Source organism: Eublepharis macularius, chromosome 3, assembly GCF_028583425.1.
Source record: "Eublepharis macularius isolate TG4126 chromosome 3, MPM_Emac_v1.0, whole genome shotgun sequence".
In the NCBI taxonomy this organism is placed as follows: domain Eukaryota; kingdom Metazoa; phylum Chordata; class Lepidosauria; order Squamata; family Eublepharidae; genus Eublepharis; species Eublepharis macularius.
Genome location: NC_072792.1, coordinates 160,414,296 through 160,441,033, shown reverse-complemented (window position 1 = coordinate 160,441,033; position 26,738 = coordinate 160,414,296). Strand labels below are relative to the sequence as shown.

The window sequence follows — 26,738 nt, the reverse complement described above, 5'->3', positions numbered from 1 at the left end:
ATACATCATAATCTGTTTGTAAGAAAGAGCCAATGCACGTTTGAAACTGGTAACCAATACCTGGATCAATATGTAGTGTATATCACATGTTCAGCTGCACATGCATTGAATGTAATGTGAGAATTACTCAATGGATGTATATAAAAATATCAAGTGTACACCTTACACAGACGGTATGTGTATTCACTGTAACAAGTGAACAGAGCTTCTGTGTACAGTGTACATTTGATTTTTCTTTATATGTGTATGAGCAATTCTCATGTTATATTCAATACTTGACAAAGCCTGGGTAGCAAAACCGCCCAAGGGAATGCAGTCAACAGATATAATCATTTTTTATACAAAATTCCTATATTTATATAAGTGCATAGAAAAGTGCAACCGTGCAAAAAGTGCAACTTCAAACATGAATGGTACAATAAATACTACAATAAATAATCTCCAGTCAGCATCACAACCACACAGTAACCAATCTCTGTATGCAGTTCCTCCTTTGGAGACTTCAAGCTGTCTATTATACATCAACCAAGGAATACCAGTGGCAGAGTCCAACTTCAGCTTGGGTAAGTATTGGAGTTTATGGGTAGTTTGGTGTAGTGGTTAAGAGTGCGGAACTCTAATCTGGAGAACCGGGTTTGATTCCCTACTCCTCCGCTTGAAGCCAGCTGGGTGACCTTGGGTCAGCCACAGCTCTTCCAGAGCTCTCTCAGCCCCATCCACCCCACAGGGTGATTGTTGTGGGGATAATAATAACATATTTTGTAAACCGCTCTGAATGGGCGTTAGGTTATCCTGAAGGGCGGTATATAAATCGAATGTTGTTGTTGTTTTTATGGAGAGATTTTCATGCTGTAAACTCTTCTCTTACAGGTAACTCCAGCCAAGGGGACGCTGCTGCTGCAAGCTCTACTCAACAGACTGCTAGCCCCCATCTGTTTCACAATGCTTTCTCAAGGGCAGTTTAAATCATGGCAAACATAAAGACACAGATCAAAAATACACAATAATCTCTTATTCCATTGCAAGGCAGTCAGTCCTGTTGGTTTAAGAGAAGTTACTGCCTGAATTTTGTCTAACTGTTGTTCTTTTTCTGCTTCAATTCTAGTTTTTTCTTTATCTGCTTCTATTTTTGCAAGTTCAATTTCGGTTCTCATAATTCCTGCCTCCTGACTAAGATTCTCTTCAGTGGCTGTTTCCTCTCCCACACCTGCATGTGCCTCTCTAGGTCTATGTGCTGGTGCCATTTCTATCAGGAAGTCTGTGGTAATTCCTCACAAATGTACAAATTTACAAAATATTTTCTTATTTTAGTTTGTATTTGTAGTAGGACAAACTAGTTGTGTCACGATGCTACCGCCAATTATGATGCCGCCCTTCCCCCTTTTTGATTTAACCAACTTAAATGTCTAGAGGCATTTTAAAATTCAAAAATAAAATCTTTTATTTAACATAGAGGGGAAAGATCAGGTGGATTCAAGGGTTGGAAATTTCTGCGGTCACTCAGTATAGATAACTCTGAGGTAAAATCAGTACATTCACAGACTTTAGTTCTTAGATTTCAGACTGAGAGTTTCTCAAGATCTTCATGGTTACTTAAATCTTTATGTTCCAGTGTTTTGTTCTAGTATACTTTGTTTGAGTATTCTCTTACTTTTTTGATTTTAAGAAGGCTAGTACCCTCTTTCCAGTACCCAACCCCTTCTCTTGAAACACCAGTACTCATCCTCAGTATTTAACTGACTCTTAAGGTCTCCAAAGGCAGTTTCTAACCACACCAGACCAGGGATCTCTTCATTCTTCAGAGCTACCTCCCTGTTTGACTGGGTAGGGAAATTCTCCTCTCACTAGAAAATCTATCCCCTTTCTTTGGCCCAAATGGGAGTCTATGCCTACTTCCCAAGCTTCCTTGCCAACTTTCCCCCAGTTCTCCTGTCTGAGTTAAACTGCTCTCAGTCAGGGCTGAGTCCAAACTGTTAATACTCGACTCCTTTCAGCTAAGGCTGAAATCACACTCCCTTCTCCCCAGCATCCAGTTCAGAAGTCTCTCTGTTCAGCTCATGCTACGCAATCAGATTCCTTGGAGTAGCCTGTCACTCAAGGATCTCTGTTTCTGTGAAGAATTAACCCTTAATGGTCCTTCAGCTGTATATATAGCACTTCTAAGCTTTTAAAAAGTGCAGTCTGTCACATCTGGCATGGTATGAGAGAAGGTAACACCTGAGGGCACTGTCAACAGTTGCAACCAGATCAGGACAGGATGACTGATGGGAGGCATCGCTCTGTTATTTTAAATGAAGTCTTAATGATACACATGGGCATTAAAAATCATATCTTTAAAGAGACAATGCTGATCATGAAATCCAGTCATGGAGCCTTTTAGACACTATGGAGTACTCCCATAGCCATTTACTTAAGAGTAAACCATTTGAAATCACTGGGGCATACATCTGAGTTAAACATACATAGGATCGGACTACAATACCCAGACACTACTTTGAATGTTTAACTAAATGTTTCCCCTGCCCTTTTGTGCCTATGAGAGCAATCCAACACAGGAATTCAAGAGGTGACACTCTTCTTATTATTTACACCAGGAAAAGTTTCACGGGCTTAATTTACACTGGCTCCTCTTATAAGCAGAGAAACAGACTTAGAATACAATTCTAAAATCCAATTTTAAACCCTCATTCCCTACCACCCCAACCATTTACAAAATTGCCCTTGGCTGCTACCTTTGCTGCGTGCATTGCAATGAGAGACTGAAGATATGTTTCCTAGCCAGAGAGCAAAAGAGTGCTTCTGCTTAGCCTGGAGTCAGTGAGCAGGCGAAATAACTAGGTCTTCGCTGGACTTGTATGTAGCACCTGCTGAAAGGGATTAAAGGAGGCCTAGGAGCTTAACTGAGCTTCTTCATCTCAGCAGATGATTGTTGATTCTAATACTGCCATGAACTCAGAGCAATAAATCCCAGGCATGTGCAATCAAAACACATCTTTATACTCTGATTACATCTGTCTTTTGAGGGGGGGGGGCATCCGAACTGAAGAGAGCCCGCAAACGCATTTCAAAACATAGATAAAGTAAACCAATCGCAATTTTTACTGGTTTGCAGCAATTGGCTAGACCAGAAGTTAGGCGCCATGTATAAATGTGTTGCTTTGGAACAAAAATGGCGGGTTTGGCATGGAGGCCTTCAGGGTCCCAAAACAATTTGTTAAAATAATGTAGATAATATTTAGTTTCCAGCAGCACTCCTATGCCATTAAATGCTTCGTGACAACTTTATCTCCAAAGTTTTGCAATTTTCTGTGAAACTCTCCAGAACAGACTTATTATTATTATATTACTCACTTGCTAAACCTGTTTGTCATGCACATGTTAAAAGCATAAGAGGCTTTCCATCAAAAAGCTGACTACCTTGAACAGATTATTGATAGGGGAATTATATGTCTAGGTAGTTCTATAATAGTTTGAAGGCGTTGTTTTCTTTCTAAAAAAATGTAGCTGCTGAAGCTACAATTTGAAGTCCAAAACCAGAGCTGGGTGAGGGAGGGACTCTTCTTAAGCTTTCCCCTCAAGCCATTTTGACTCTGAAAGTCCAATAACCACCCCAAGTGGAGGAAAAAATAGCTGGGAAGCAGCAAATATCAGCAGGAAAAAAAACATCATGAGGAGAAAGGTTTCGCAGCCCCACTCTCACACAGTGGCTTTGAACTTTAAATTGCATTCTCAGCTTCTGTACAAAAAATGAAGGGTGGGTCATTTAAAACTAGCAGTCTTATAAAGAATTCTCAGCACCTCATCAAACTATAGTTCTTTCAGGAAGACATGACAGATAAGGTGTTATAAAAACAAAGAGAAACCTATAGTGAAATACAGCCTCCCATGTCTACTGCTGAAAGGTGCCTAATGTTAGTGACCGATGCACCAAATGTAATGCTTGAATTCCTTTCCCCTATCTGTTGTGCCAAACACATTAGTCAAAAACTCACTATCAGCTATCTGCTGTGAAAACAGGTACCAATGCAAATAGTTGTGCCAGTCTGTGTCTCAGGGAAAAGTGACTGCATCCAAAATGGATCTGGGTGCAGGATGAAGAAATTGCCCTGGTGTATTCCCTCTGCCTATATCTCACCAGCTAAAAATGGTCCTCATGGATCTGTTCTTTGTCTTTTACAGGGATGACCCATACACGCTACCCTAAGTTTCTTGGAATGAAGAATGGGATACTCGTGTTCACGTAATAATAATTTTAAAACCTTATTGATTGAATTGGGGGAGACTTAAATAAGTTTTGGCCCTGCTTAAGTAGCCCCTTAAAAGTTCTGGTCTATGCAATTCCATTTACTGCAAGGGCCACCAATCTGTCCTTTAATGCCAGCTGCTTCGCAGGGCCAAGCTACACATGACGAATGACACTTGAACGGCAAGTGGATTGAGTGGAGGGCAAGTGAACAGGGAGAAATACACTTGCCATTCAAGTGTCATTCGTCATGTGTAGCTTGGCCCTCAGTAATGAAAACTATCCCAAACTACTCTCTGCCCCCTGAGGCTTGCTAAAGCAACAACACCCCTATCTGCTTGTTTTCCATAGAAGCCAGCAAGATTTGAAAGAACCAAACATACTACTCAGCAGCCAGGCAGCACAACCCTGGAGAAATCCTATTGGACTGACCAAGGAAAGCTGGAAAAAGCGGGACTTTCACGGCCGATAAATCAGCCTCCCACGTGGGTTCCTGCTGACTGTGGGAGTGGATGGTGGCAGAATGGAATCTTCTAAAGAAAAGTGGGAAATAATCATAGAGGGATCATGGTGGTAGAAAAGGCTGGAGAGTTTGGAGGCAGCAAATCTCTTGGAGGGTGGTATGTGGACGTGGTGTTAGCCCTGCATTTTTATCTTTTGCATAGTCCTGGTGACTACAGGCACTTTACTGCTAAGTACTGTAAGGGTGAAAGGCTATGCACATTTACTCATGAGTAAGTGCCATTCGGTTCACTGAGGGTTACTTCTGAGTAAACTTGTTTAGGATTCCATGGTAATTCTCCTAGTAATTTCCGTGGGAAATTACTAGGGCTTTTTTTTTGTTCATTTGTTGTGGCGGTAATAACAGGTACTGAGTAGAGGCGCCTTTCGGGGTGTTCTCCTAAGTCCTGAGGGTAGATTTAGAGCAAATCTGTATGACCTTATATATGAATACCGGCACTGGTTTTAAAAACAAAAAAGCACTAAACATATGCTGCTTCCCATTCAGGACAATGGGAATTTTAAAATGCCAAGTTTGGGATGTATCGTGTCTCTTCTTATTCTCCTTTAATACTGTAAAAATATAATTTCCTAGACTGTAGTTATATGTAGGTTTACTCCTTTCTAATTATTTCATTGATTTCAGTGAACTTAGACTGAAAGGAACTACATAGGATTGAAATATACATTGTCAAACATAAACATAATGTTGGAAACATTAGACTTTTTTCAATTTAGAAACGCGTCAACTGCAAAGCTATGATAGATTTGTTAGGCTTTAAGGTGCCACAGGACCCACTGCCATAGTTCTCACAGATACGGTAAAACGTATCCACTTTCAGAACGATTCAAAGTGAAATGTTCATATTCAAAAAGAAACAACAAATAGAGCCAGTGTGGTAGTAGTAGTATTCTTTATTACAGCACTTAGCCAGTACAGAGCCAGTGTGGTGTAGTGTTTAGAATATTGGACCAGGGTCTGGGACACTCAGATCAAATCCCCACTCTGCCATCGAAGCGTGATGGGGGACCTTGGAGCAATCACACTCTCAGCCTAACCTGCCTCACAGGATTGTTGTGAAGATAAAGTAGACAAATAGAAAACGATGTAAGCTGCTTTGGGTTCCCAATGGGGAGAAAAGTGTGGTATAAATGGAGTAAAACAAATAAATCCTTCTGCACATAGAAAACTGGATGTCAGAGAGAAGAACTCCAGCGTAGTCTTTTCTCTGGCATGCTAGTTTTCTATGCATGCTATATGTAAAGATCTGTGCAAAGATGCTGATGCCATGTTATGCCCCCCACCCAAGACTGAATAAAGCTGATAGGGGGGAAGCAGGGGAGCTGAAAGAGACTGAGGAACTGATGTGAACCAGCAGTTGTGGCAAAACATGTGCAACACCTAAATATATGCTTTCATTTTGTTACTTGTCCCCTAGAGACCATAATATGAGCAAGAACTCAGTGGTCTTGCTTTTGAGAAGATATAAAAAAGCATAAAGAAAACTTAACCTATTGTAAGCTTTGTCAGTTGAATTTCTACCTGCTGCACACTATTTAAAACCCAGAACCCCCTGTATGTGGTTGCATGTGGTATAATAAGAGGTTAGAGAATATAAGACTAGGATTGGGTAGATCCTGGTTAGGGTTGCCACCTTCCTGGAGAACAATTCTTGTCCCATTTGCACACACAAGATTCTATTCAAGGACAGAAGAGATCTGACAAAGAGAACTGTGTTTCTCGAAAGCTTATGCTACAGTAAAGTTGGTTAGTCTTAAAGGTGCTACTGGACTCAAGGACAGGGCACTTTTCTTTTTTTTATTTTATGCATGCTTACTGGTCAACAAAATTTTATCAAGCGTGCCTAGTTTTTTGTTTTTTGTTTTAAATCTGGCAACCCCCTAGGCAGCACAGAGAACAAATTTTATGAAATAAAACCTTTTTGTAAAAAAGCCTACAGCAGATCTTTTCACAGGTCTTCGGGGCGGGGGGGGGGACACATACAAACTGCTCTGCAGCACCCAGCGAGCTACCAGTAATTCATAAGCTATCTGTATCCCCCGGTTTACTGCTTCAGGAGGAAACCGAATGGAACCCCAGTAAAAGTTGGAAGAGCCCAAATGTTTCTATGGTTAATGAATATCTGCTTAATGTCCCTTGCTGCCTTAGGATGGCATATGGTTATGCTTGGCAATGTGGTATCAGACGGTGCTTGAGCAAACTTCAAGTAAACACATATCATATAAAGAAGATTTACTTATAGCTATTACTAGGGAAGCTAAGTGTTGCAGACAATCTTTAATAAGTAAAAGGTCTCGAGGGTACCAAACTCTATGAAAGAGACATCTTGGGATTTCTCTGGAAGCTTGACGTCTTGGGGGAAAAAACACTCTCAAAAAGTGTCATAAATAATGTAACACATCCTGGTTAAATATGCGTGCGGACTGTTTATAGTTTCTGGTTTGTTTACTGTATTCCAATGGTCTTAATTGTGGGTCAGTTCTGCTCTTGGTTCTGGACTTTTTGAAAACGAGTATGGTGGGATTTAGGGAAGGGTGGTGGTGGAGGAGCTAAAATGTACATATGTCAGATATTGGCTGGCCATATTTTACAATACTTTCTTCACCCTGAATTTGCTAAGGGAGAAGAGATGGAAGTCTCCCCATTGTGTTGCCAATAGGCTCCTTCCAGGAAGAGAGAGAAACCCCACACATATATCTCTGGTGGTCGTGAGACTATGCATTCATAGCTATTGCTAATTGTCAAGAAACTGTCCCAATCCTAGCCCATTTCTCAGCTAAATTTTGGTTTAGGCTTCTCAGGCCACAAAAGAAATCTCTGAGAAACTTGTTGAAACTTTGAGCTATTTGTTCCCAGAGAAATAAGCATAGATAGGGTGCTTGCGTAACCCAGGTGTGAGGGGGATGATCTAGGTCATAGGTGGAGGCTCATTCCCTGCATTCTATCTCATTCTCATTTAGGGTTGCCAGGTGTTTGGTTTTCACATGGACAGTCTGGTATTTTGGGGGACTGTCTGGAGAAAATGTTCCCCAAGTACCAGACATACAGTCATTTCTCCCTTGTACGAGCAAATAAAAGGAGAGCAGCCCAAGATTTCAGAACATTGAATTGAAATGATAGACAAGCCCCCTGTACTGCAGCCTTCTCAACGTCATCATTTCAGAGCTTTTGCTCATACATAATGGAACGTCTGCTAAAGTGCCTGGAAAACATGTGGGAAACCCAGGAAGCTGGCAGCAAAACTGCATGCACTTAGTGACAGCTTACATCCAGACTAGACATCTCTGCAGGCTCAAGGATTTCTGCCTATGGAATGTGATTTTCCCTGTCCAGCCACCTCCCCCCAATCTTGTTCTTATAAGAGAAGCAACCCCCGAAACAGGATTTCAGGGGACTTTAGGGGCTGCCACAGGAGGGGGGAGGCAGGAAAATTGCATTCCACAGGAAGAAATCCTTGTGCCTACGGAGATGTCTAGCCTAGATCCTTGCACCCACATAAACATTAGTCTGGGTCCAATCTGCCATTTGGTAGGTACCTCCCCTTGGGGGCTGTTGACTCAACTGTCTTGATTGCATGGATCATGGTAACTGCATTAACACCTCCAAGTAGAGGTCCCATTTTCACGAACAATTTGCACAATTACAGAAAGGTCACAAGATGGCCAGCAGCTCCCTGTAGATCCATGGAGCTCATATGGTGTGTGTGTGTGTGGGGGGTCACCTTATTGTATGAACTGGGTCCAGAAGGAATCCAATGAATTATGATAAGAACACAACAAGTTAGCAGAATAAATATGCCCCTCCTTTCCCCTGAAGCCTCTAGTGTATGCAGAAATTGCCTCCTTTACATGAACTATTGCTCAGTTTGCAAAAGATCTGATCCAAATGAGGAGCATGATTTCTATCCCTTCCCCTCTGAACTACAAGCCCTTACAGTGTTCCCAAGGATCTTCCCACCTCTTAAAAACTACTTTTCAGGCAGTGCAGAAGGAAAGGAGATCCATTCCATGTATTTCTTTTATTCAGGTTTATTGTACCCAATCCAAAAAGTCAAAGGGCCAGAGAAAAAATTTAAGGCAGTACAAAAAGAGGCAGGCCCAGAATGAGATGGCTTGACTCAATAAAGGAAGCCACGTCCTCCAGTTTGCAAGATCTGAGCAAGGCTGTCAATGATAGGACATTTTGAAGTTTTTTCATTCATTGGATCAACATAAGTTGGAAGCAACTTGACAGTGCACAACACACATACATAAAATTAGATGGAATTACAAAACATGATAGAGGGTACATGCACAGATGGCGTAAGCCAAAATGGGTTGGTATAGAGTGCCAGTGGAGCTTCAGAGTGGAAAAAGTATAACTGCAAGAAAATATGTATGTGAAATTAGATCTCATCTTCTGACTCCTGGTCATGCTCGGCCATTTTCAATAATCCGACTTCCATTGTTGAAACCTGTTTCATTTTTGAATGAACTATCCTGAAGAGGGAAAAAACAAGGTGTGTGTCATACAATGTCTGCACATTTTCTAAATCAAGTAAGGAGCAAGTACGAGGCTGAGCATTCTGATGTGAGATGCCATGTTAATGTGTATAGGAGTCGCGTGACACAGACCCTTTACCTATATATATATTCCTCCTGTCAGAACAATGAGCATTTTGTTTAGTCAGGCAACAACATTTGAAAAGGGATGACCAAATAGTTCTCTGCAAATGAAAGCTAACAAAGAATGTTCTTCACCAGAGTCATAACGCAGTGGGATCTAATTCATTCACCTGTCAACATTGTGCCGAAATAAGAGCAAAGACCTTGGCCCTTTTATGCAATGCAACAATAAACCAATTAGCTGGACTAGCATGTAGATCAAAAACACAACAGCCACAACCCCTTGCCTTTGGCTTTACTGGCAGAAAAGATTCTTTGATTTGCAGATCCAAGATATGTAACGCCTCACAGGATGCAACTTTTTGTCACAGCAGCCCATGCTCCCGATCCCATGTGTGTATGGATTGTATTGTCGAAGGCTTTCACGGCCAGAGAACGATGGTTGTTGGGGGTTTTCCGGGCTGTATTGCCGTGGTCTTGGCATTGTAGTTCCTGACGTTTCGCCAGCAGCTGTGGCTGGCATCTTCAGAGGTGTAGCACCAAAAGACAGAGATCTCTCAGTGACACTGAGAGATCTCTGTCTTTTGGTGCTACACCTCTGAAGATGCCAGCCACAGCTGCTGGCGAAACGTCAGGAACTACAATGCCAAGACCACGGCAATACAGCCCGGAAAACCCCCAACAACCATTGTGTATGGATTGCTTGCAGTTATTCAGGGATAGGAGGGAATGCTGGAGTTCTCAGAGGCTCTGTTGTACTGTTTCTGTTCTATGGTTTATTTTAAGTTCTGAGAACAGGTAAGGTAACCCAGCAGAACTTCAGGGAAAGCTTAAGGGGTTGTTACTAGGGATGCACAGTTTTATAAGAGAATCCTGAATATATTTGGTCGATTATTCCCTATGGCGGAAACTATTCAGAAGGCTGGGGGGCATTTTTCATGCAACCCTCACCAAAATGACATGGAACCTAGTCCTTCCTGTCCACTAAAGAACCCCCAAGTTTCAAGACATTTGGACCCAGGGGGCTAATTCTACCGGCCTCTGAACAAGGTGCCCCCAGCCACTCTTTGTTGTTTCCAGGGCAAAGAAACCTTAACCACATGCACAGGAGCAACCTCTGGCCAAAAGCCAGTCCCAATGCAAACCAAATCAACAAAGCCCAACAGAACCAATGCCAAACCAGAGTCAAAACAGAGGATCCCAGGAAATCATTATCAAACCAGAGAAGCCCTGCAGAACTAAACTAAGGCAAGGGACACTGTTGCAAGCCCTTAAGAACTTGCATCACTCAAAAATGCAAGGCAGAACCCAGGGCCAATGCAAGCCCAACTTCAAATCAGAGAATCCCAGCAGAACCAAAGTCAAACCAGAGAATCCCAGCAGAACCAAACTGAAGCAAGGGACACCATCACAAGCCCAACAGAACCAACATTAAACCAGAGAATCCTAGCATCCAATCTAGCAATCCAGTAATATCAAGGCAGCAACTAGCCCTGGCATATGGCAAGCAAGCAACATTGACCCTGACACAGACCCAAATAGTAATGCTGCCTCCCCCCCTCCTCCTGTTGCCTGGGAGGCTTGGGAAGCCTGCAAAAGGAGGGGAACCAGCTGCTGCGACCTTTAAAATGCAATTCCCTGATACTCCTGAATATATCTGGATAATTCGGTAATATAAATACCAGTTTATCCGGATATATCTGAATATGCTGGATATACACAAATATTTCCAAATATCTATTTTTGAGTATATACTCATTATTCCCGAGCCAAATTATACACCCTTAGTTGTTGTGTCTCCTGGAAGAATGAGAAAATCACTGTTAACTTAAAATGTAAAACTTTTGTTTTTCTTTGTAGACCACACGCTAAGCCCAGTAAGCTGCTTGAAAAGCCACAGATTCAATGAAAGGATGCTAATAAACACATAACTCTAAAAAACAATTAATCTATCAAAGTTTTCTCTGATCGACAGTATCTTTCTAGGGCCCTTTTCACACTACTTACTTGCTTCCGGAACACTGCGAAATGTAGTGCAAAAACTGCAGAAGATAGCGTCTTCTCGCAACAGTTTTGCGCGATGTTGTGCAAAACTCTCACGAGAAGATGCTATCTTCCACGTTTTTTGCGCTACATTTCGCGATGTTCCGGAAGAAAGTAAGTAGTGTGAAAAGGGCCTAGGTCTCCGGTAGAGGTCTTTCACATCACGTCTGTGATTTTAGAATCCTCCATAACTGGAATCCATTTTTCTTCAGTTGAACCAAATTAATTTTAAACTCTGTACACTCTGGCAAGCAAAACAGAGTCCTTAACAACAGCAGTTCAGAAGAACAATTAACTTACCAGGTCACCATAGTATAATTCACAATCGTTATAGTAAGTGCAAATGCAAAATTCCCACAATAGCACATTGTAAGGAACATCACATTATCATGATCCATTTGGTTCCACTCTGGACTCCCACTTGGAGGATCAAATACAAATGCCATCTGTCAAATTAAAAAAAAAGGATAAGGCATCAATCTATTTAGAAAAGTTAATTTTATATCTGTGGTTTACAATATTGTGCTCATGCCATGCAGAGCTCTCTGTGCTGCAATGGAGAGAGTGTTGGTGCTCAGATCTATGGTTCAGCTCTGTTATGTATGTCCTTGGAGAAATCATTATCACTTATTCTCCGCTCCTTGTCTATAATATGGGTACATTAATGGCTCCTTCTCAGAGGGTTATTGAAGTAAAGATAAGCAAAATAAACATTAAAAGCACTCAAAAACACAATAAATATTTAAAACAATGGTGCACAGAGTGGTAAGCTGAAGTACTGCAGCCCAAGTTCTGCTCACAACCTGAGTTCGATCCTGGCGGAAGCTGGGTTTAGATACCTGGCTCAAGGTTGACTCAGCCTTCCATCCTTCCAAGGTCGGTAAAATGAGTACCCAGTTTCCTTGGGGTAAAGTGTAGATGACTGGGGAAGGCAATGGCAAACCACCCCATAACAGAAGTCTGCCAAGAAAACATCATGATACGACATCCCCCCATGGGTCAGTAATGACTTGGTGCTTGCACAGGGGACTGACTACCTTTACCTTTTTACCAATATTGTACATTTTCCTTCAGCTCGCACTGATTCACCAGTCTACAGAGTTAGCAGGGAACAGCTATGCGCAGACTGTGAAAGAAACAGTTGACTGCCTTTTCCTGGGCTATATCCCAGGCTCCTGGTTCTATGTTACAGTTCCCAACTGGGATTGCAGGAAGTTGCCATCGAGCAGTGCCTTTGCTTGTTGACTGTGCCCTTCTCCTGCACACTCAGCAGTTACTTGCCTGTGTGGGAGCCCCACTGCTTAGATTCAACTCTGGCTGGTTTAGAAGTATATCTCAAAAGCAGAAAACTTTGCCCCAAACGACAAACATCTGATTTAAAATGTAAATGTAAAATAAGAAATTGACTATTAATTGCAAGCAATATTTTTTAAAAAAATGTAATAACACTAAGCTGAAAAAAAAGAAAAAGGCCATTTCCACACGGCTTACTGCATTATTTGAGCGATCTTCTGTGTTGTTACGAGCAGCAGTAAGCCATGTGGAAATAGCCAAAGAAAGAGCCAGGGAAAGTAATTTTGACATTTAAGTTTGCTTTAAAGCTTCTTAAGAGGAATTTTCAACGAACAACAAAAGAAGGTGAAAGTCTTAATTGACAAAGGAATCCCCTGAAAAAAGGAATGCAACACTCAATTCGTCCATGGCACTGAAGATATTTCTTACCAGATAAAAGGTAACTTTTGCTTTTCAAAACATATTTAAACGATATGAACTAAATCAGAATCCTGGCGCCATTCTTGCCAAATCATATTTCATATGCATTTTATTGAAGCTGGACATGTATTTGGCAACACACATACTCATGCAGAGAGGATTCACACACCACTGGCTATTGTGCTATTTTAATCATTATTGATGACTGATATTGATAATAACAGGACAGGAAAACCAAAGAGGCTTGTCAAAAAGTAAAGATAAGTCTTAGGCTGCAACCTTATGCACGATTTGCTTCCAAATTACATGAGATCAGGCAGTACAATTGCACTCCTCAACCACTGAACCTAATGAGGTTCCTCATTATAATGGAGTTTTCTCTCAGATGCATTGAAGAAACATTATCCTTAATTAACTTGATCCAAATATGAAGGGGTTGCATAGTTACATCTCAATGTATGCTTAAGTGTTTGCATTTATTGGAGAGTACACTGTAAGACTTTTTGGTTTTAGAATACTAAATGTTTCAGTCCAGGTGCATACTGCAGTCCTTCCAGTTTAAAAGGTCAGTCAGAAAAGAAAAAAGAAAAGAGAGCCAGTTTGGTATAGTGGTTAAGCGCAATGGGACTCTAATCTGGAGAACCAGGTTTGATTCCCTGCTCCTCCGCTTGAAGCCAGCTTATTGACCTTGGGTCAGTCACACGGAGCTCTCTCAGCCCCACCCACCTCACAGGGTGATTGTTGTGGGGATAATAATGACACACTTTGTAAACTGCTGTGAGTGTGGCATTAAGCTGTCCTGAAGGGCAGTATATAAATCGAATGTTGTTAAAAATACTGCTCTAAGCCCACATGTGAAAAATTCCATGGGTGATGCTATCAAGTTTGGCTCCCTTCGAATGACTACATGGTGGAGACTTAAGATTTGTTTTATTGAATGTACGTGCAGGACATAAATGGAAGCAAACAGGCAGTCCTCTATAGCATCAGATCCACTACCCAGCATCCTCAGAGAGACTCAGCACCCCACAGTGCTTCAGCCAGCCTTCAGCACTGACCCCCATCTCTTTCTGCCCATCTCAGCTGCAGAACTGTCTACTGCTCTCACACAGTCTGCAAGCACTTGTCTTACCTGTGCAGGTAAATGACCCACTCATGAAACTTCTACAGTAATTAAAGAATGTTGAGGGTCTTTTTGTGTTATATCCCCCATCACATACAGATTCACTAAGCAAAACCATAGTGGCTGAAAAGCTCTCCCCGGAGCAAATTCACCATACTGTCTAGACCCAATTTTAAACATAATTCCAATTCTCTCCTATTTAACTCCTTTGTGTTGGTGGTGATTTTCTTTTCCTATAGGCTTAACCCATCCTATCATAGAATCATAGAGTTGGAAGGGGCCATACAGACCATCTAGTCCAACCCCCTGCCCAGTGCAGGATCAGCCTAGAGCATCTCTGACAAATATTCATCCATCCTTTCATAAGGACTGCTTGAAGTACTTTGTCAGACCTTCTCCTGCTGTCAGTACACAAGCAGAAAATGTGAATGCCGTTTAAAACCACATATATCGGATTCCCAACAAGTAGAGTAACAGGCATTTTGAATGCATTTCTATTGGACTTTTCAGTCAGTTAGTGGCCAAACAGCAAGGTTAATTTACAATTGCATTTCAAATCATCCTGTACTTGATGATGCACATTGGATTTTTTTCTTACAGCCTCAGTGCAAATATACATAGTTGCAGATAAGTGTTTAACACATAGCCAAACAGAAAACACAATGAATGGCCGTAGAACTTATACATAATAATTCAAAAACGGAATACCAGATGGGTGTGAGAGAGAACTCTTATGCTGATAGAGCTGTATAGCTTGGACAGACTAGAAGATTTCTACATGTGCGAGGGTCCTTGCACAAGCAGAAGTGTGAAAAAAACTCACACTAGCCCCTTGTGCAAAGTTAAACATAGATGCTGTGCAGGCACTTTCTGGGTACTACAAGGAAAATGCTAGGTGTGGCATAAGATCAAGCAGAACTGTACCAAGCCTGTTTGCGCTTCCACTTGGGCATCACTGGATCCAAGGCTATTCCTATGGACCCCTCCTCAGGATAGAAGGTAAAGTAGCTGAAGTTATATCTATACAACTAAGCACAGAAGCTTTGTAAAAGGGAGACCAGTGTTTCTTATCCCAGTGTCTCTTGGTCCTTAACGTAGAACTTAGATGTGGTGGTAGCTTCAGCAATGGAACGAGGGAGGACTCATTCTAGAAACTGAAAATTTACCCAACTGAATGTAATCTACCACCTCTATCCAGTAAATGGATTAAATATGTTGATAACAAGTAGACATTTCTTTAAAAATTTATATCCTACTTCATCCATATGCTCGAGCCAACTTATAACCAATTCTATTAAACATTCTTTAACTTTAAATACTGCCGTAACCTTTCCGTATTCCAAAGGCCCTCTGAAAAAGAACTGTCTTGCAGAATGTTTTTGAATAATATCAAAGAAGTCCTTTTAATACAATATCAGGTTTCTGTGTTATACTATGTTGTGTGCTGTGTTACATTGGTGGCATAGCATACAATATATGTTTTATAATATATACTATATTGATAGTATATTTGATGGAGTATATGTTTAAAAGAAATAGAACATGTTTAAAGTAAGAGACACTGTGATCCTTGCTATATACTAAGCTATATGGTTATGCTTTATTGACACGATATATATTATATGGATAGAGTCTATGTAAAAGAATCAGAATGTGCTTAGAGTAAGAGTTATTATGATTTATAGAGGGTAGGAAAATGTAAATGAAATAGATTTAAGCAATAAGAAGGGTTAAGGGTTGGAAAGCTGTTGGAAGTCAATAGGGAGGGGGGAGGAAAAGGGTGGGGGATAGAGGTGGGGAAATGGGATTATATGTGTTAAATTTGAATATTCTTTTCTTTTTTCCACTCACCAATAAAATTTTATTAAAACAAAAAAAGAAGTCCTGTGAATCTCCTCAGGCAGGCCATTCGACAGAAGAGGGGCTATTGCAGAAAGCTATTTACCTGATGGAGAATCTGGCAGGAAGATGGCACAGTCAAAAGAAGCTGCTCGGAAAACCAAGCAGGCATGTGAGTTTATAAAGGAAAAAGTAGCTGTTCAAATATGCAGACTCAGGTCATGAAGAGCTGTATGGGTAAGAGCCAGCCCCTTAAACAGCCCACAAACACACAAGCAACCAGTGAAGTTGTTTCAGGCTTCGCCTGGTGCTCAGGGAAGCCCAGGGCACTTACAAACAATCTCCATTGTTGTACACCAACTGTGAAAAGTTCAGGTTATTTCCAGGCCAGTTGAACGTAGAGCATGCTACAGTCCTTCAGAAAATTTGTCTGTATTGGGGCCAATCTATTTTCCTAATATTTGGAAATCTGATCTTTGAGGCTGTTCCCCCAGGAATAATATTTCCCAACTACACATTACCCTCCCTCTGCCAAAAACATCTAATTAGTTCAGTGTTTTCCATGCATAAAAGTCATAACGAAGTCGAACATAACAGACAGAATCCTCCCTTAGACTACAGGAGCCTTCCTCCCACTTAGGTAGTTCTTCAGATAGAATAAGAGTGGGAGGAAGGTCCCTCAGACTGGAGGAAGGCTTCAAACTTTACTCCGTGGAGTGGCTGAATGACTCACCTGCCATAACCAGCTCCCTTGCAATATGCAGAGACTTGTTTTCAATATCTTGAAGACTACAACGTCATTGAACAGGATTTCCAGGAATATGCAGACTGCTGCTCCAGTGATGGCTGGCAGGAGTAATTGATGAAGGTGGCGTTCCAACATGACTTGATTTTGAATATGATAATATAACTGAAAAGCTGGTAATTGAATGAGAGGAATCAGGTTTTTTTCCTCCTGGATTTGTTTATAAATCATACCATCTGGAGATGGACCCATCCCTGGACTCCTAGGGTTGCCACACAGTGGCAAGGGTTGGGAGGGTTGTGGCGGGGGGAGAGGGGAAACAGTATCCCAGGAGAACAATTAAGAAGAAAATAAAGCTCCATCAGCTTATAGGAAGTTCTTATCATAGAGTTCTGGCAAGAGTTCTTTCAGCTTCCTGAAAGTATAGTAAGAACGTCTGGCTTTACCATAGAGTGTTTTCTAGAGCTATCCTTTGTTACTTCTGGGTAGCTTTGGGAATGGTCAGAACTAGAGTTTTCCAGACCCTGCCCCCAGCTGAAAGCTGAGGATGTGGAGTCATTGGGGGGGCACGCTGATGGGATCTTACTTTGTGCATGCTTGCAGCATGTGCACTCCAGAATGCTCTGGTGTCACACTGGGAATAATGTCATTCCTGGCATGATGCTGGTTTCGGGTGCTGGTTTCGGGTGCTGATTTTTACTGAATCGGTCCACAGTGAAACCCATCACTTCTGCATTGCAATGCAAACGACATCATTCCCAGCACCACATAGGAATGCTCCAGAGAGTGCAGGAGCATGTGCTAGAGTTTCCAGTCCCACTCCCATATATACACACAAACCCAGGGGTCATTTCATAGAAAAAGAGTTGGAGGAACTCATTAGCATAACTCATTAGCATATGCCATGCCCCTTGACATCACTGGAAGTGTGTCATTAGCATAACTGATTTGCATATGCCACACCCCCTGACATCACCTGTCCTGACTGTTTTGGACCCAATCCTGGCTATTCAGGGCTGAAATTGGGCCCAAAATGGCAAAAAGTTCTGAAAATGGCCCACAAATGATCAGGATTGAGCCGCTGCTGAGTGGGAGAGCGATCCACCAGCCATCAGTGGCCCGATCCGGGACATTTTGGCCCCAATCCATGCCGAAACAGGCCCAAAATGGCTGAGAGTCAGATGGGAGGGGCCACTGGTCATGTGACCTCTTTGGGGAACTACTGGAACTGCATTCCTGCTCGTTCCCCCTCAAAATGAGCCCTGCACAAACCCATCAGTCAGGTGAAAGGTGGTGTTAGCAGTCAGGCCTCTTCATTATATTGGAAAGAGAAGCTTATGAATATGGAATATCATAAGTCCCTTTCCCCCCCATGTGCATCAAGCACCAAATGACCTGACTAGGCAGAATGCAGTTGCCAGCTCTGGCTGGAGTATGGAAAACTACTAGAATGTGTGTCAGGCTGACTAGTTGCCTCTCCATGCCCTGGAAATGCACAAGAATTCAAAAAATAGGGTATTCGAGAAGTTTCTGAATTAATCTCCTCCACACCCTGCTGATCTTTCCTTATCCACTCTCCCAATCAAGGCTATTCAGGGCTCTGATAGCTGCTTCCATCCAGCCATCACAGTTCATTAATCATCACTGATAACTTTAGTTTCTCCCAGGAAAGCTAAATCAAAGCTTTCCCTGTTCTTTGTCTCACCTCCATAGACAGTCATTAAGTTATTTTTGGGGAGTAGAAGACACTATCCTTCCCCAGGGTATGTTCCACAGTATAATTGGGCTACCCTCCGTCATAATTGTGTGTGTGTGCTCTGGGATTCTATGCACACCTTCAGACTGCATATCTGAGCCCCCCCCCCTCTCTTCTTGCCACAAAACACTGAACATCAAGCTGCTCCTGTTCTGGACTGGTAAAGTAACTTAAAACTCCCAAAACTCTATTCGACCTCCTCTCTGCTTTTCCTAGGCAACTCTGTATGTGTGTGGTGTATGTTCTTGCATAATTGTTTTTGATGCCCCTTTAATAAAATAATTTTTGTTAGACACCCGCTCGGTCATTCCGAGAGTCCTCTGAGGGAAGGGACCTGGTATAAATAGGTGGAGGTCCCTGTTACCCCCTTTTGCTAGCTCGTTTCCTTGCATGCTAATTCCCCCAATTTGCAAGGAGACCCCTCCATTTGGGTAACAGTGAGGGATGGAAGCTGGGAGTGGGGGATCCCCCATCCCCAATGAGGGGGCTGGTAACCGTAGCCTGATCTCTCACAACAGTGAATGCATGGGTGGTAGATCTAGCCAGGGCGTGGGGTGGGAGGATGTCACACATACAATTTCAATTTTGTATCAAGAAGCTCAAGTGTATACAGTGACACCAGGAGGTGTTCAGATCTATAGAACCTCTAAAGGAGAGGAAAATATATCTTCCCACTTGCCTTTATGTCTGCAGTAGAGATAACGATGTTAGGTACTCTCATACTAAGAAGGTCAGGCACACATGCTAGCTGTGTAATGGTTGTGGTAAAAGCATCTAGAGGGAGAAAGACTAAACTACTTGTGTGAAGAAAGTATAGTGGTAAAAGGCACAGAACCATTGCTTGGTGTTTTGATCACTTATGTTAAGTAAAAACATTCCATTAAGGCAGGGAAGGAGAGAAGTAAATGAACCTCACAGTATGAACATTTTGAAGGACTAGCATTTGGCAGTATCTGCAGTCCTAATCCTATTCTTATTCATGAGTAAACAATGTATTATCTACCAGGTTTCTGTTTAATTTATTTAAAGTATTATTAAATAGAAGTACAGAAGTTATAGCATGGTTGAAGAGAAGAAATGCAGAGAAATCCTAAGCAGAGTTACATATGTCACAAACCCTTGGCTCATTCAAGCTTGGGCTGTTCTTCCCGTACTCTGAGGTAAAATTTTCCTCCCAAAGTGTATGAGGCTGTTTACTGGGCTGGGAAGACTTTAGTAGCATTGTTGTGTTTGTAGCTTCAACTTTCTTTATTGTCCTACTCTTAAGGAACATATAGGTTGTGTGTTTACCCAGCCAAGTTTACATAGAGGGAGGATCAGGGATTTGTGTTTCCCTTAGAAATAAAACTGGCACATGAGGCTTATGGAGTTTTAAAAGGAAACGGATGGTTTATTTACAGGTAGGTTGGATAGGTAGAAGTGTAGGTAGATACTTAAAACTTCAGTAAGTAGTATTTGCACAGATTACTTCACTTGAGTTAGGCACAAAACACTTAGTACAGTTATGTTTCTTATGGTTGCTAACTTAAATGAGAGAAGATGGTGTTGGCAACACTTGAACTCTTTAAAGTTCTTTCTTTGTTTGATGCTCCTTCACAGGTTAAGTGCTCCAATTTACACACATGCACAACACTACTTCCCTTTTACTGCAGACCTCAGGGTACTCCACTGAGTTAGAATCCTCTTCAGATACTGGGCAGGAGTTATAGTTATACCAAAGCTATAACTCTTTTCCTTTGGCCAAAGGGAAGACTCCTTTCTACCCACTTCTGCTGTTTGTTACAAGTTCCAGGTTCTCTTGTGTATCAGTAAAATTCAGTGCTGTCTATCTCACTTTAGTACAAGGGCTAAAAGTCTTTCATAAACTTAATGTTTTTACTGTAAGGGTACACTTTTCTCTTTCTTCCTCATACAAAGGGCTCTCTGGCTGACCCTCTCTGGTCAAATGCCAGGTTCCAACTCCCTAACTCTTCAGTTAAATCCGTCAACGCCCCCCCCTTCTGTTAGCACCAACTGTTGGCTCATCATTCTATTGCCAACTGCCATTCTCTCTCAGGCTAGCCATAACGGGGAAGGGACCTGTCAATCAACCTCCCTACCTGCTCCAGTTACAAGCCTTTACCTGCCTCTTGCTGGATGCAGCCCATTGATTTCAATGGGCTTAGATCAGAGTAACTCTGCTTAGGATTTTACTCATAGACAGTTCTGCCATTTGATGCATTTTTTGTCTCATACAAAACATTGTTACTCTAATAAACCAAAAATGTTTATCTATGCAATTTCATTTGGGTTCAGAAAAGAATCTCTTTATGAACAATATGCTAAACTCACATTCCACGAACAAGGCTAGTGAAAGTACCATCCTGTCCATGGCTCCTGGTAACACTTTAGTTCTGCTAGCCACCATGTCCATGACCCCTGAGATGCCATAAAAGAGATATATAGTGGTATGCTGCCATCTCACAAGACGCACCCATTGTTTCTTTTCATCATTGTATAGTTTCAGCTGAGGTCCATCAGGACCAAACTGCTCAGCTAGCATACCTGTGTGTAAAAAAATAAGTGCGTCAGTAGCCTTCTTGATTCTTATTTAGGGAACTGGCCACTTTATAAATCTTAGAATTCTGGCAGTGATACACTGATATATTTGTCCTTGTAAGGTCAGATGAAATAGCTAGATATGCAGGTGCCTCTTTGCCTGAGAGTTTAGAAAGTTGTGGACACTGTCCAGAAAGCAAGTGCAACAGTGTCATCTTAAGCACTGAAGCCATCTTGGTGGAGTGGCTACAGTGTTGGACTAGGATCTGAGACTTCCAAGGTCAAATCCCAACTCTGTCATGGAAGCTCGCTGGGTGCCCTTGGGCCAGTCATACATTCTAAGCCTAACCTACCTCAAAGGGTTATTGTGAGGAAAAAATGGAGGAGAGGAGAATGACATAAACTGTGTTAAGCCCCCATTGGGAAGAAAGGTGGGGTATAAATGAATAAATGAATGAATGGACTTAGAAGGGTAGAACTCAGCTTATAAGGCTGCCAAGCTTTTGTTGTTGATGTTGACTACTGCTTCAGGCAGCAGTAGGGGGGAAATAAAAAACACTGTGTCACAGCTGTGACAACACCACTTCAGAGGAGAATCTAGAAGGGTAGCTTCAGCAACCCACCAACACTTCTACATTTCCCCCAAATGTGACATTATCATGCCCACAATGTACCCCACCTTGTCCTCATCCCCAACCCTCCCATTGGTTGCCAAGCCCAGCTTGGCAATTCTGTCTGCTTAGGGTGGCACTGCAACTCTATCAGTTTCTGGTCTGGGCCCAGCTGAGCAATGGAGAACCAACAAGGGCTTGCAGAGGAAATCTCATTTCCCCATCACTCACTATTTCTTCTTTCCCTTCCCTGAAAGCCCCAGTAGCCTCTTCTCTTTTTCTGCTTCCTTCTTTCCTTCTCATCCACCATCCAAACTACTTTTATCTATCCCATCTTCAATTTTCCCTCCTCTGGCATCCTCTACTAGGGAAAACTATGGCCCAGTTTTGCAAGGCCAGTTGCCGGGGACAGGTCCAGTTGTGTTGTGGTAAACCCTCAAGGACTTGTAGGGGGTACCTCATTTTTCCTGTTTTCCATTCCTCACACTATTTCCTCCTCCCACCAGCAACCCCCATATCCCTGATTCTGTCTCTCCTTCCTACCCACCAATCAACTTATCTTTTATCTGCATCCATCTTCAGCTATATTTATTATTTAGTTGCTTCATTTATACCCCACCTTTTCCCAGACTGTAAGCCCAATGCAACTTTCAACCTTTCCTTCCATTTTATTTTCACAACAACACGATGAGGTAGGTTAGGCTGAGAGTGTGTGAGTGGCACAAGGTCACCCAGCAAAATTCCATGGCAGAATGGGGATTCAAACCTGGATATCATAGTTCATGGTCCAACACTCTAACCGTTGTACCACACTGGCTTTTGTGGGGTAGCTGCTGTTGAACAGTTGCAAGCAGCCAGTCCTGGGTGAGTCTTGCAAGTTACATAGTCCTGATGGCTTGTCCCACAAAAGCCAAAACATGCCTAGAAAGGGTCCTGTCTCCTCCCCTGCCTTTTACTGACAGAAACCAAGGCTTCAATGAGCAATACTGGTGAGGTTGCCCAGCAATTGCCACTGAGAGCATTTATTTCTTAAAGTCAAGTGCTGCTTTTATCATTGGGGGTGGGGGTTAGTTCTCCCAGTCGTTTTTCCCCTTTAGATTTCAGATTTTTCTCCAGATCTTGTAGAAAGATTTCTGTCTTGTCTGTTTATGGCTCCAATATTTGGATTTAAGTATCCACAGATCTGACCACTTTGAGAATTAGATATATTCAGTGCTCAGCCACCCTGAGCCCATCTGTGGGGAGGGCGGGGTATAAATCAAATAAATAAATAAATAAATATATATATATATTTTTTTTTAGAAAAGTGTTAGTACTCATATATTTGGTTGTGCCAGTTTCTACTAATTTTCCCTTCAGTACTTGGGAAAGCCCTGAGAAAGTTAGTGGTACTCAATACTAGTGAGTAACGTCACCAAAAAACCAAAGGACCCTGGATAAATGGATAAAATGAGATGATTTTTTCCCAAGTATACACTAAAATGTATAATGTTTGCCAATAATCTTTTGCACCCCATCTTAATTTCATGAACAATGTATTTCAAGGCTTTTACAATAAGCCGCTAAATCGATGCAATATTCAATCACAAGCTGAATCCATTCTATAATTTCCCAGGAAGTGTCTTGCTTTTAAAAGACAAAGTGATTTCTGGCATCACGTTTCACTATAATTTGCTTTAGTGTTAACAACACCGATAGGTTTCTCTTTTAATAAGTATATATATATATTCTGCTTAGATTGCTGCTTATTTTTACTGTAAAGACAGACAGCTCAATCTAACAACATTTATTTGAAAGTACAAACAAAGAAACTCACTTACCAATAAGGGCACATAGAGCTTTGTAGATGCCCTCAGCAAATTCAAAGCGATGCAATTGTTTGGAACCAAGGTAAGAAGTGTTCTTTTTCTTTTGACAGACATATTTCAAGGGATACTTCACAGACCACCACACGCCAAAGAGGAGGAAAAAACTCCCTGGAAGAACATGACCTGCAAAAGTTCCCATCTTTCTCTATTCTGCAAAAATCTAAAGACAACATTTTAAGTAAGGTAGGTCTAGGAAGAATCTATTACTTATAGATCTAAAGAACATTCCCCTGTATCCACAAGAAGATAATTGCTGCAGGTGATGGATCTTCTCTATTGGACAGATGCAGCCTTGGAAATGGCAGAGAGGGACCAACAATGTAATCATTAGACCATTAGACCATTTAGGCATAAGCCGTACTGTATAGACCTAATTAGGATTCTGAGTAAAACTGCTTTGGTTTGCTCTCCTAGTATAATAATTTTATGAAGAATATTATTTCCAACAAAACAATATATTGAGTTCTGTCTTTCTCACTGAAGCAGTCTACAGACTTCCTCGCTCCTTTTAATATCTAATAAATTGAAAAGCACCTTAAACGTTGCTAAGGTATGCTAAACGTTTGTTAACACTGCATGTCAGGTCATAATTGTCAGACTAGAAACTTCTGGATTTTGTATTTATATTAATTCACAGTCACCAGGTAGCCCCACTCATTCCTGATAGCTGGAAACATTTTCCCTCTGAAAAAGCAAGACACAGTACAAAGCTGCCATGTACATACACATATCACACAGTCTGTTTTCTGACCCCTGACTATTATTTCCAAGCTAGATCCAAATCAGGCTTTATGATCATAGCAGTTTTCTAGATGTGTCTATTATTTCCAGTAAGCAGTGGGATCCCACAAGGATTAGTACTGGTATTGGTACAATTTCATAAATTACATCAAATTGGGGGTGAGCAGCATACTGGCTGAATTTGCTTATGGTATCAAATTATTCAGGATGGTGAAAACCAAGACAGATGGTGAAGAGCTACTGAAGGATTGCCACAAATTTGGGTGAGCGGACAACAACATGCCTCCCAAAGTGCAGTGTAGTAAGGTGATATACACTTAAATAAACCCTAACTTTCAGTATTGGATGAATATTTGTCAGAGATGCTTTAGGCTGATCCTGCACTGGGCAGGGGATTGGACTAGATGGTCTGTATGGCCCCTTCCAACTCTATGATTCTATGATTCTATATGCTGATGGGGTCTGAAGTGGCTGAGACTGAGAGGAAAATGGTGATTGTGAGGTTGCAATGAACAGCTTGATGAAAATGTTAACTCAGTGTGTGGCGACAGTGAAAAATGCAAAATCGATTCCAGAGATTATTTGGGAATTAAAATTTAAAAAAAAAACATTATCGTAACATCAGGGGAAGGCCTTGGCCCAGGGTTGCTATCTCCCTACTGTGGGAGGGCGATCCCCCACCCTCAGTGTCGCTACTGCTCACCTGGCTGACAGGGGAAACAGAGGTGAAACAGGGGGACAGGCCTGGACACAGGCTGGTTCCAATGAGTCCTCCTTCAAAGGCACCTGCACCTGTGAATCCTGGTGATGACCTGGAAACATTGGGTCACACCACAACATAATTGCCTGCAGATGTGGTCGTATGTGCCCACACAGATAAGAACCTGTCCCCTCACGCACATCCCAGTTTTGACATGGGTGGAATCTGGCAACTCTGTCTTGGCCTCTGTTCCAATGTTGTGTGAAACAGGATGCTGGACTAGATGGACCACAGATGAGATCCAGCAAATTTCTTATTTTCTTATGCTCATATCAAATCACTTGATGATACATTTCTTTTAACAGTGGTAGGTTCTTCCAGTTGACTTTTTTCACAAAGTAATATAAAGTTGCATTATATTAGACAAGTGGGGGACCTGCAAGGAGTTGGGGGGGCATTTTATTTCCCCCTTTCTCACTATTTCTTCTTTCCCTTTCCTGAAAGCTCCCATAGCCTCTCCCTATGCCTGCTTCTTTTTCTCATTCCAATCCTCCAGACAACTTACCTTTAACTGCTTTCTCGTCTTCAGCTTTCCCTCCTTCCTTCTGCCTGGCAGCCTCTCCAAAGGAAAATTCTGCCCAAGTTATGTAGTGCCAGTTGCTGGGCTGGGCTTATGTACATGGTGCCAATCAGGCTGGGCCAGGTCCCATTGCACAATTCCCCTTTTGCTCCTATTGGCATTCCTCATATCCTTGATGTTCCCTGCTTCCTTCTCTCCTTCTCACCCACTGACCAACCTACCTTTTCTTTGCCTCCCATCTTCATCTATATTTATTATCTGATTGCTTCCTTTTTAGGTTTGCCAACCTCTAGATGGGGCCTGGAGATCTCTCCAGACTACAGAGATCAGTTCCCCTGGAGAAAATGGCTGTTTTGGAGGGTGAACTCTATGGCATTAGACCCCACTGAGGCCCTTCCCTACCCAAACCCTGTCGTCTCCAGGTTCTACCCCCCAAAATCTCCAGAAATTTCCCAACACTGAGTTGGTGACCCTATTCATTTGTACCCCATCTTTTTTTCAAAATGAGGACCCAAAGCTTCACTAATGAGTTATGGACTATAGACTTCACTACTATGTTGCCTTACATATTATCTGGTGCTTTAAATATGTATTCCTATATACTGCCTATATACTACCTGTGCTTCATGTTGTCTCATGTCAGTCCTAGAATTCATTATGTTCTGTTTCAGCAATTCTTCAACTCCGTATTGGATCCTCACTAATGCTATGTCTTTGTAAACTTTTTTTTAATTTATCCTACGACATTGTTTGTGGAAATGTCCATGACACTGTGGAAATGTCCTTGCTATTGATTGTACTAATCTCACACTGTGTAATCCACCTTGAGTCTCAGTGAGAAAGGAAATGAGCTCCCCATCACTGGCAGTTTTCAAGAAGAGGCTGGATAAATATTTGTCAGAGATGCTTTAGGCTCATCCTGCATTGGGCAGGGGGTGGGACTAGAAGGTCTGTACGGCCCCTTCCAACTCTGTGATTCTGTGATTCTGTGACATAAACAGAGCAACTTACATCCTCCTCATCTTGTTCATTTTATCCTCACAACAACCTGTGAGGTAGGTTAGGCCTAAAAATACCCAGTGAGCTTCCATGGCAGAGTGGGGATTAAAAC

The 26,738-nt window shown here is 41.9% G+C and overlaps 1 protein-coding gene across 1 annotated transcript; it reads right to left on the bottom strand.

Annotated features, from left to right (window-relative positions):
* Positions 1 to 8,792: 8,792 nt before the first annotated feature.
* On the bottom strand, positions 8,793 to 25,684 carry LOC129326518 (transmembrane protein 45B-like). The gene is made up of 6 exons (XM_054974717.1): positions 25,613 to 25,684; positions 23,559 to 23,766; positions 20,921 to 21,133; positions 16,822 to 17,006; positions 11,714 to 11,859; positions 8,793 to 9,244 (listed from the first exon to the last, which is right to left on the bottom strand). Exons 2-6 carry the CDS (start codon positions 23,743 to 23,745, stop codon positions 9,151 to 9,153), a joined length of 825 nt encoding a protein of 274 aa, XP_054830692.1. The 5' UTR covers positions 23,746 to 23,766; positions 25,613 to 25,684; the 3' UTR covers positions 8,793 to 9,150.
* Between the last annotated feature and the right edge of the window lie 1,054 nt (positions 25,685 to 26,738).

Coding starts and splice junctions, on each gene's coding strand:
- LOC129326518 (XM_054974717.1), bottom strand. CDS start 23,745: ATGGGAACTTTTGCAGGTCATGTTCTTCCAGGGAGTTTTTTCCTCCTC. Junction 11,860..16,821: donor AAGGGAGCTGGTTATGGCAG/GTGAGTCATTCA, acceptor TTAATTTGACAG/ATGGCATTTGTATTTGATCC. Junction 9,245..11,713: donor AATTATACTATGGTGACCTG/GTAAGTTAATTG, acceptor TTCCCTCTTCAG/GATAGTTCATTCAAAAATGA.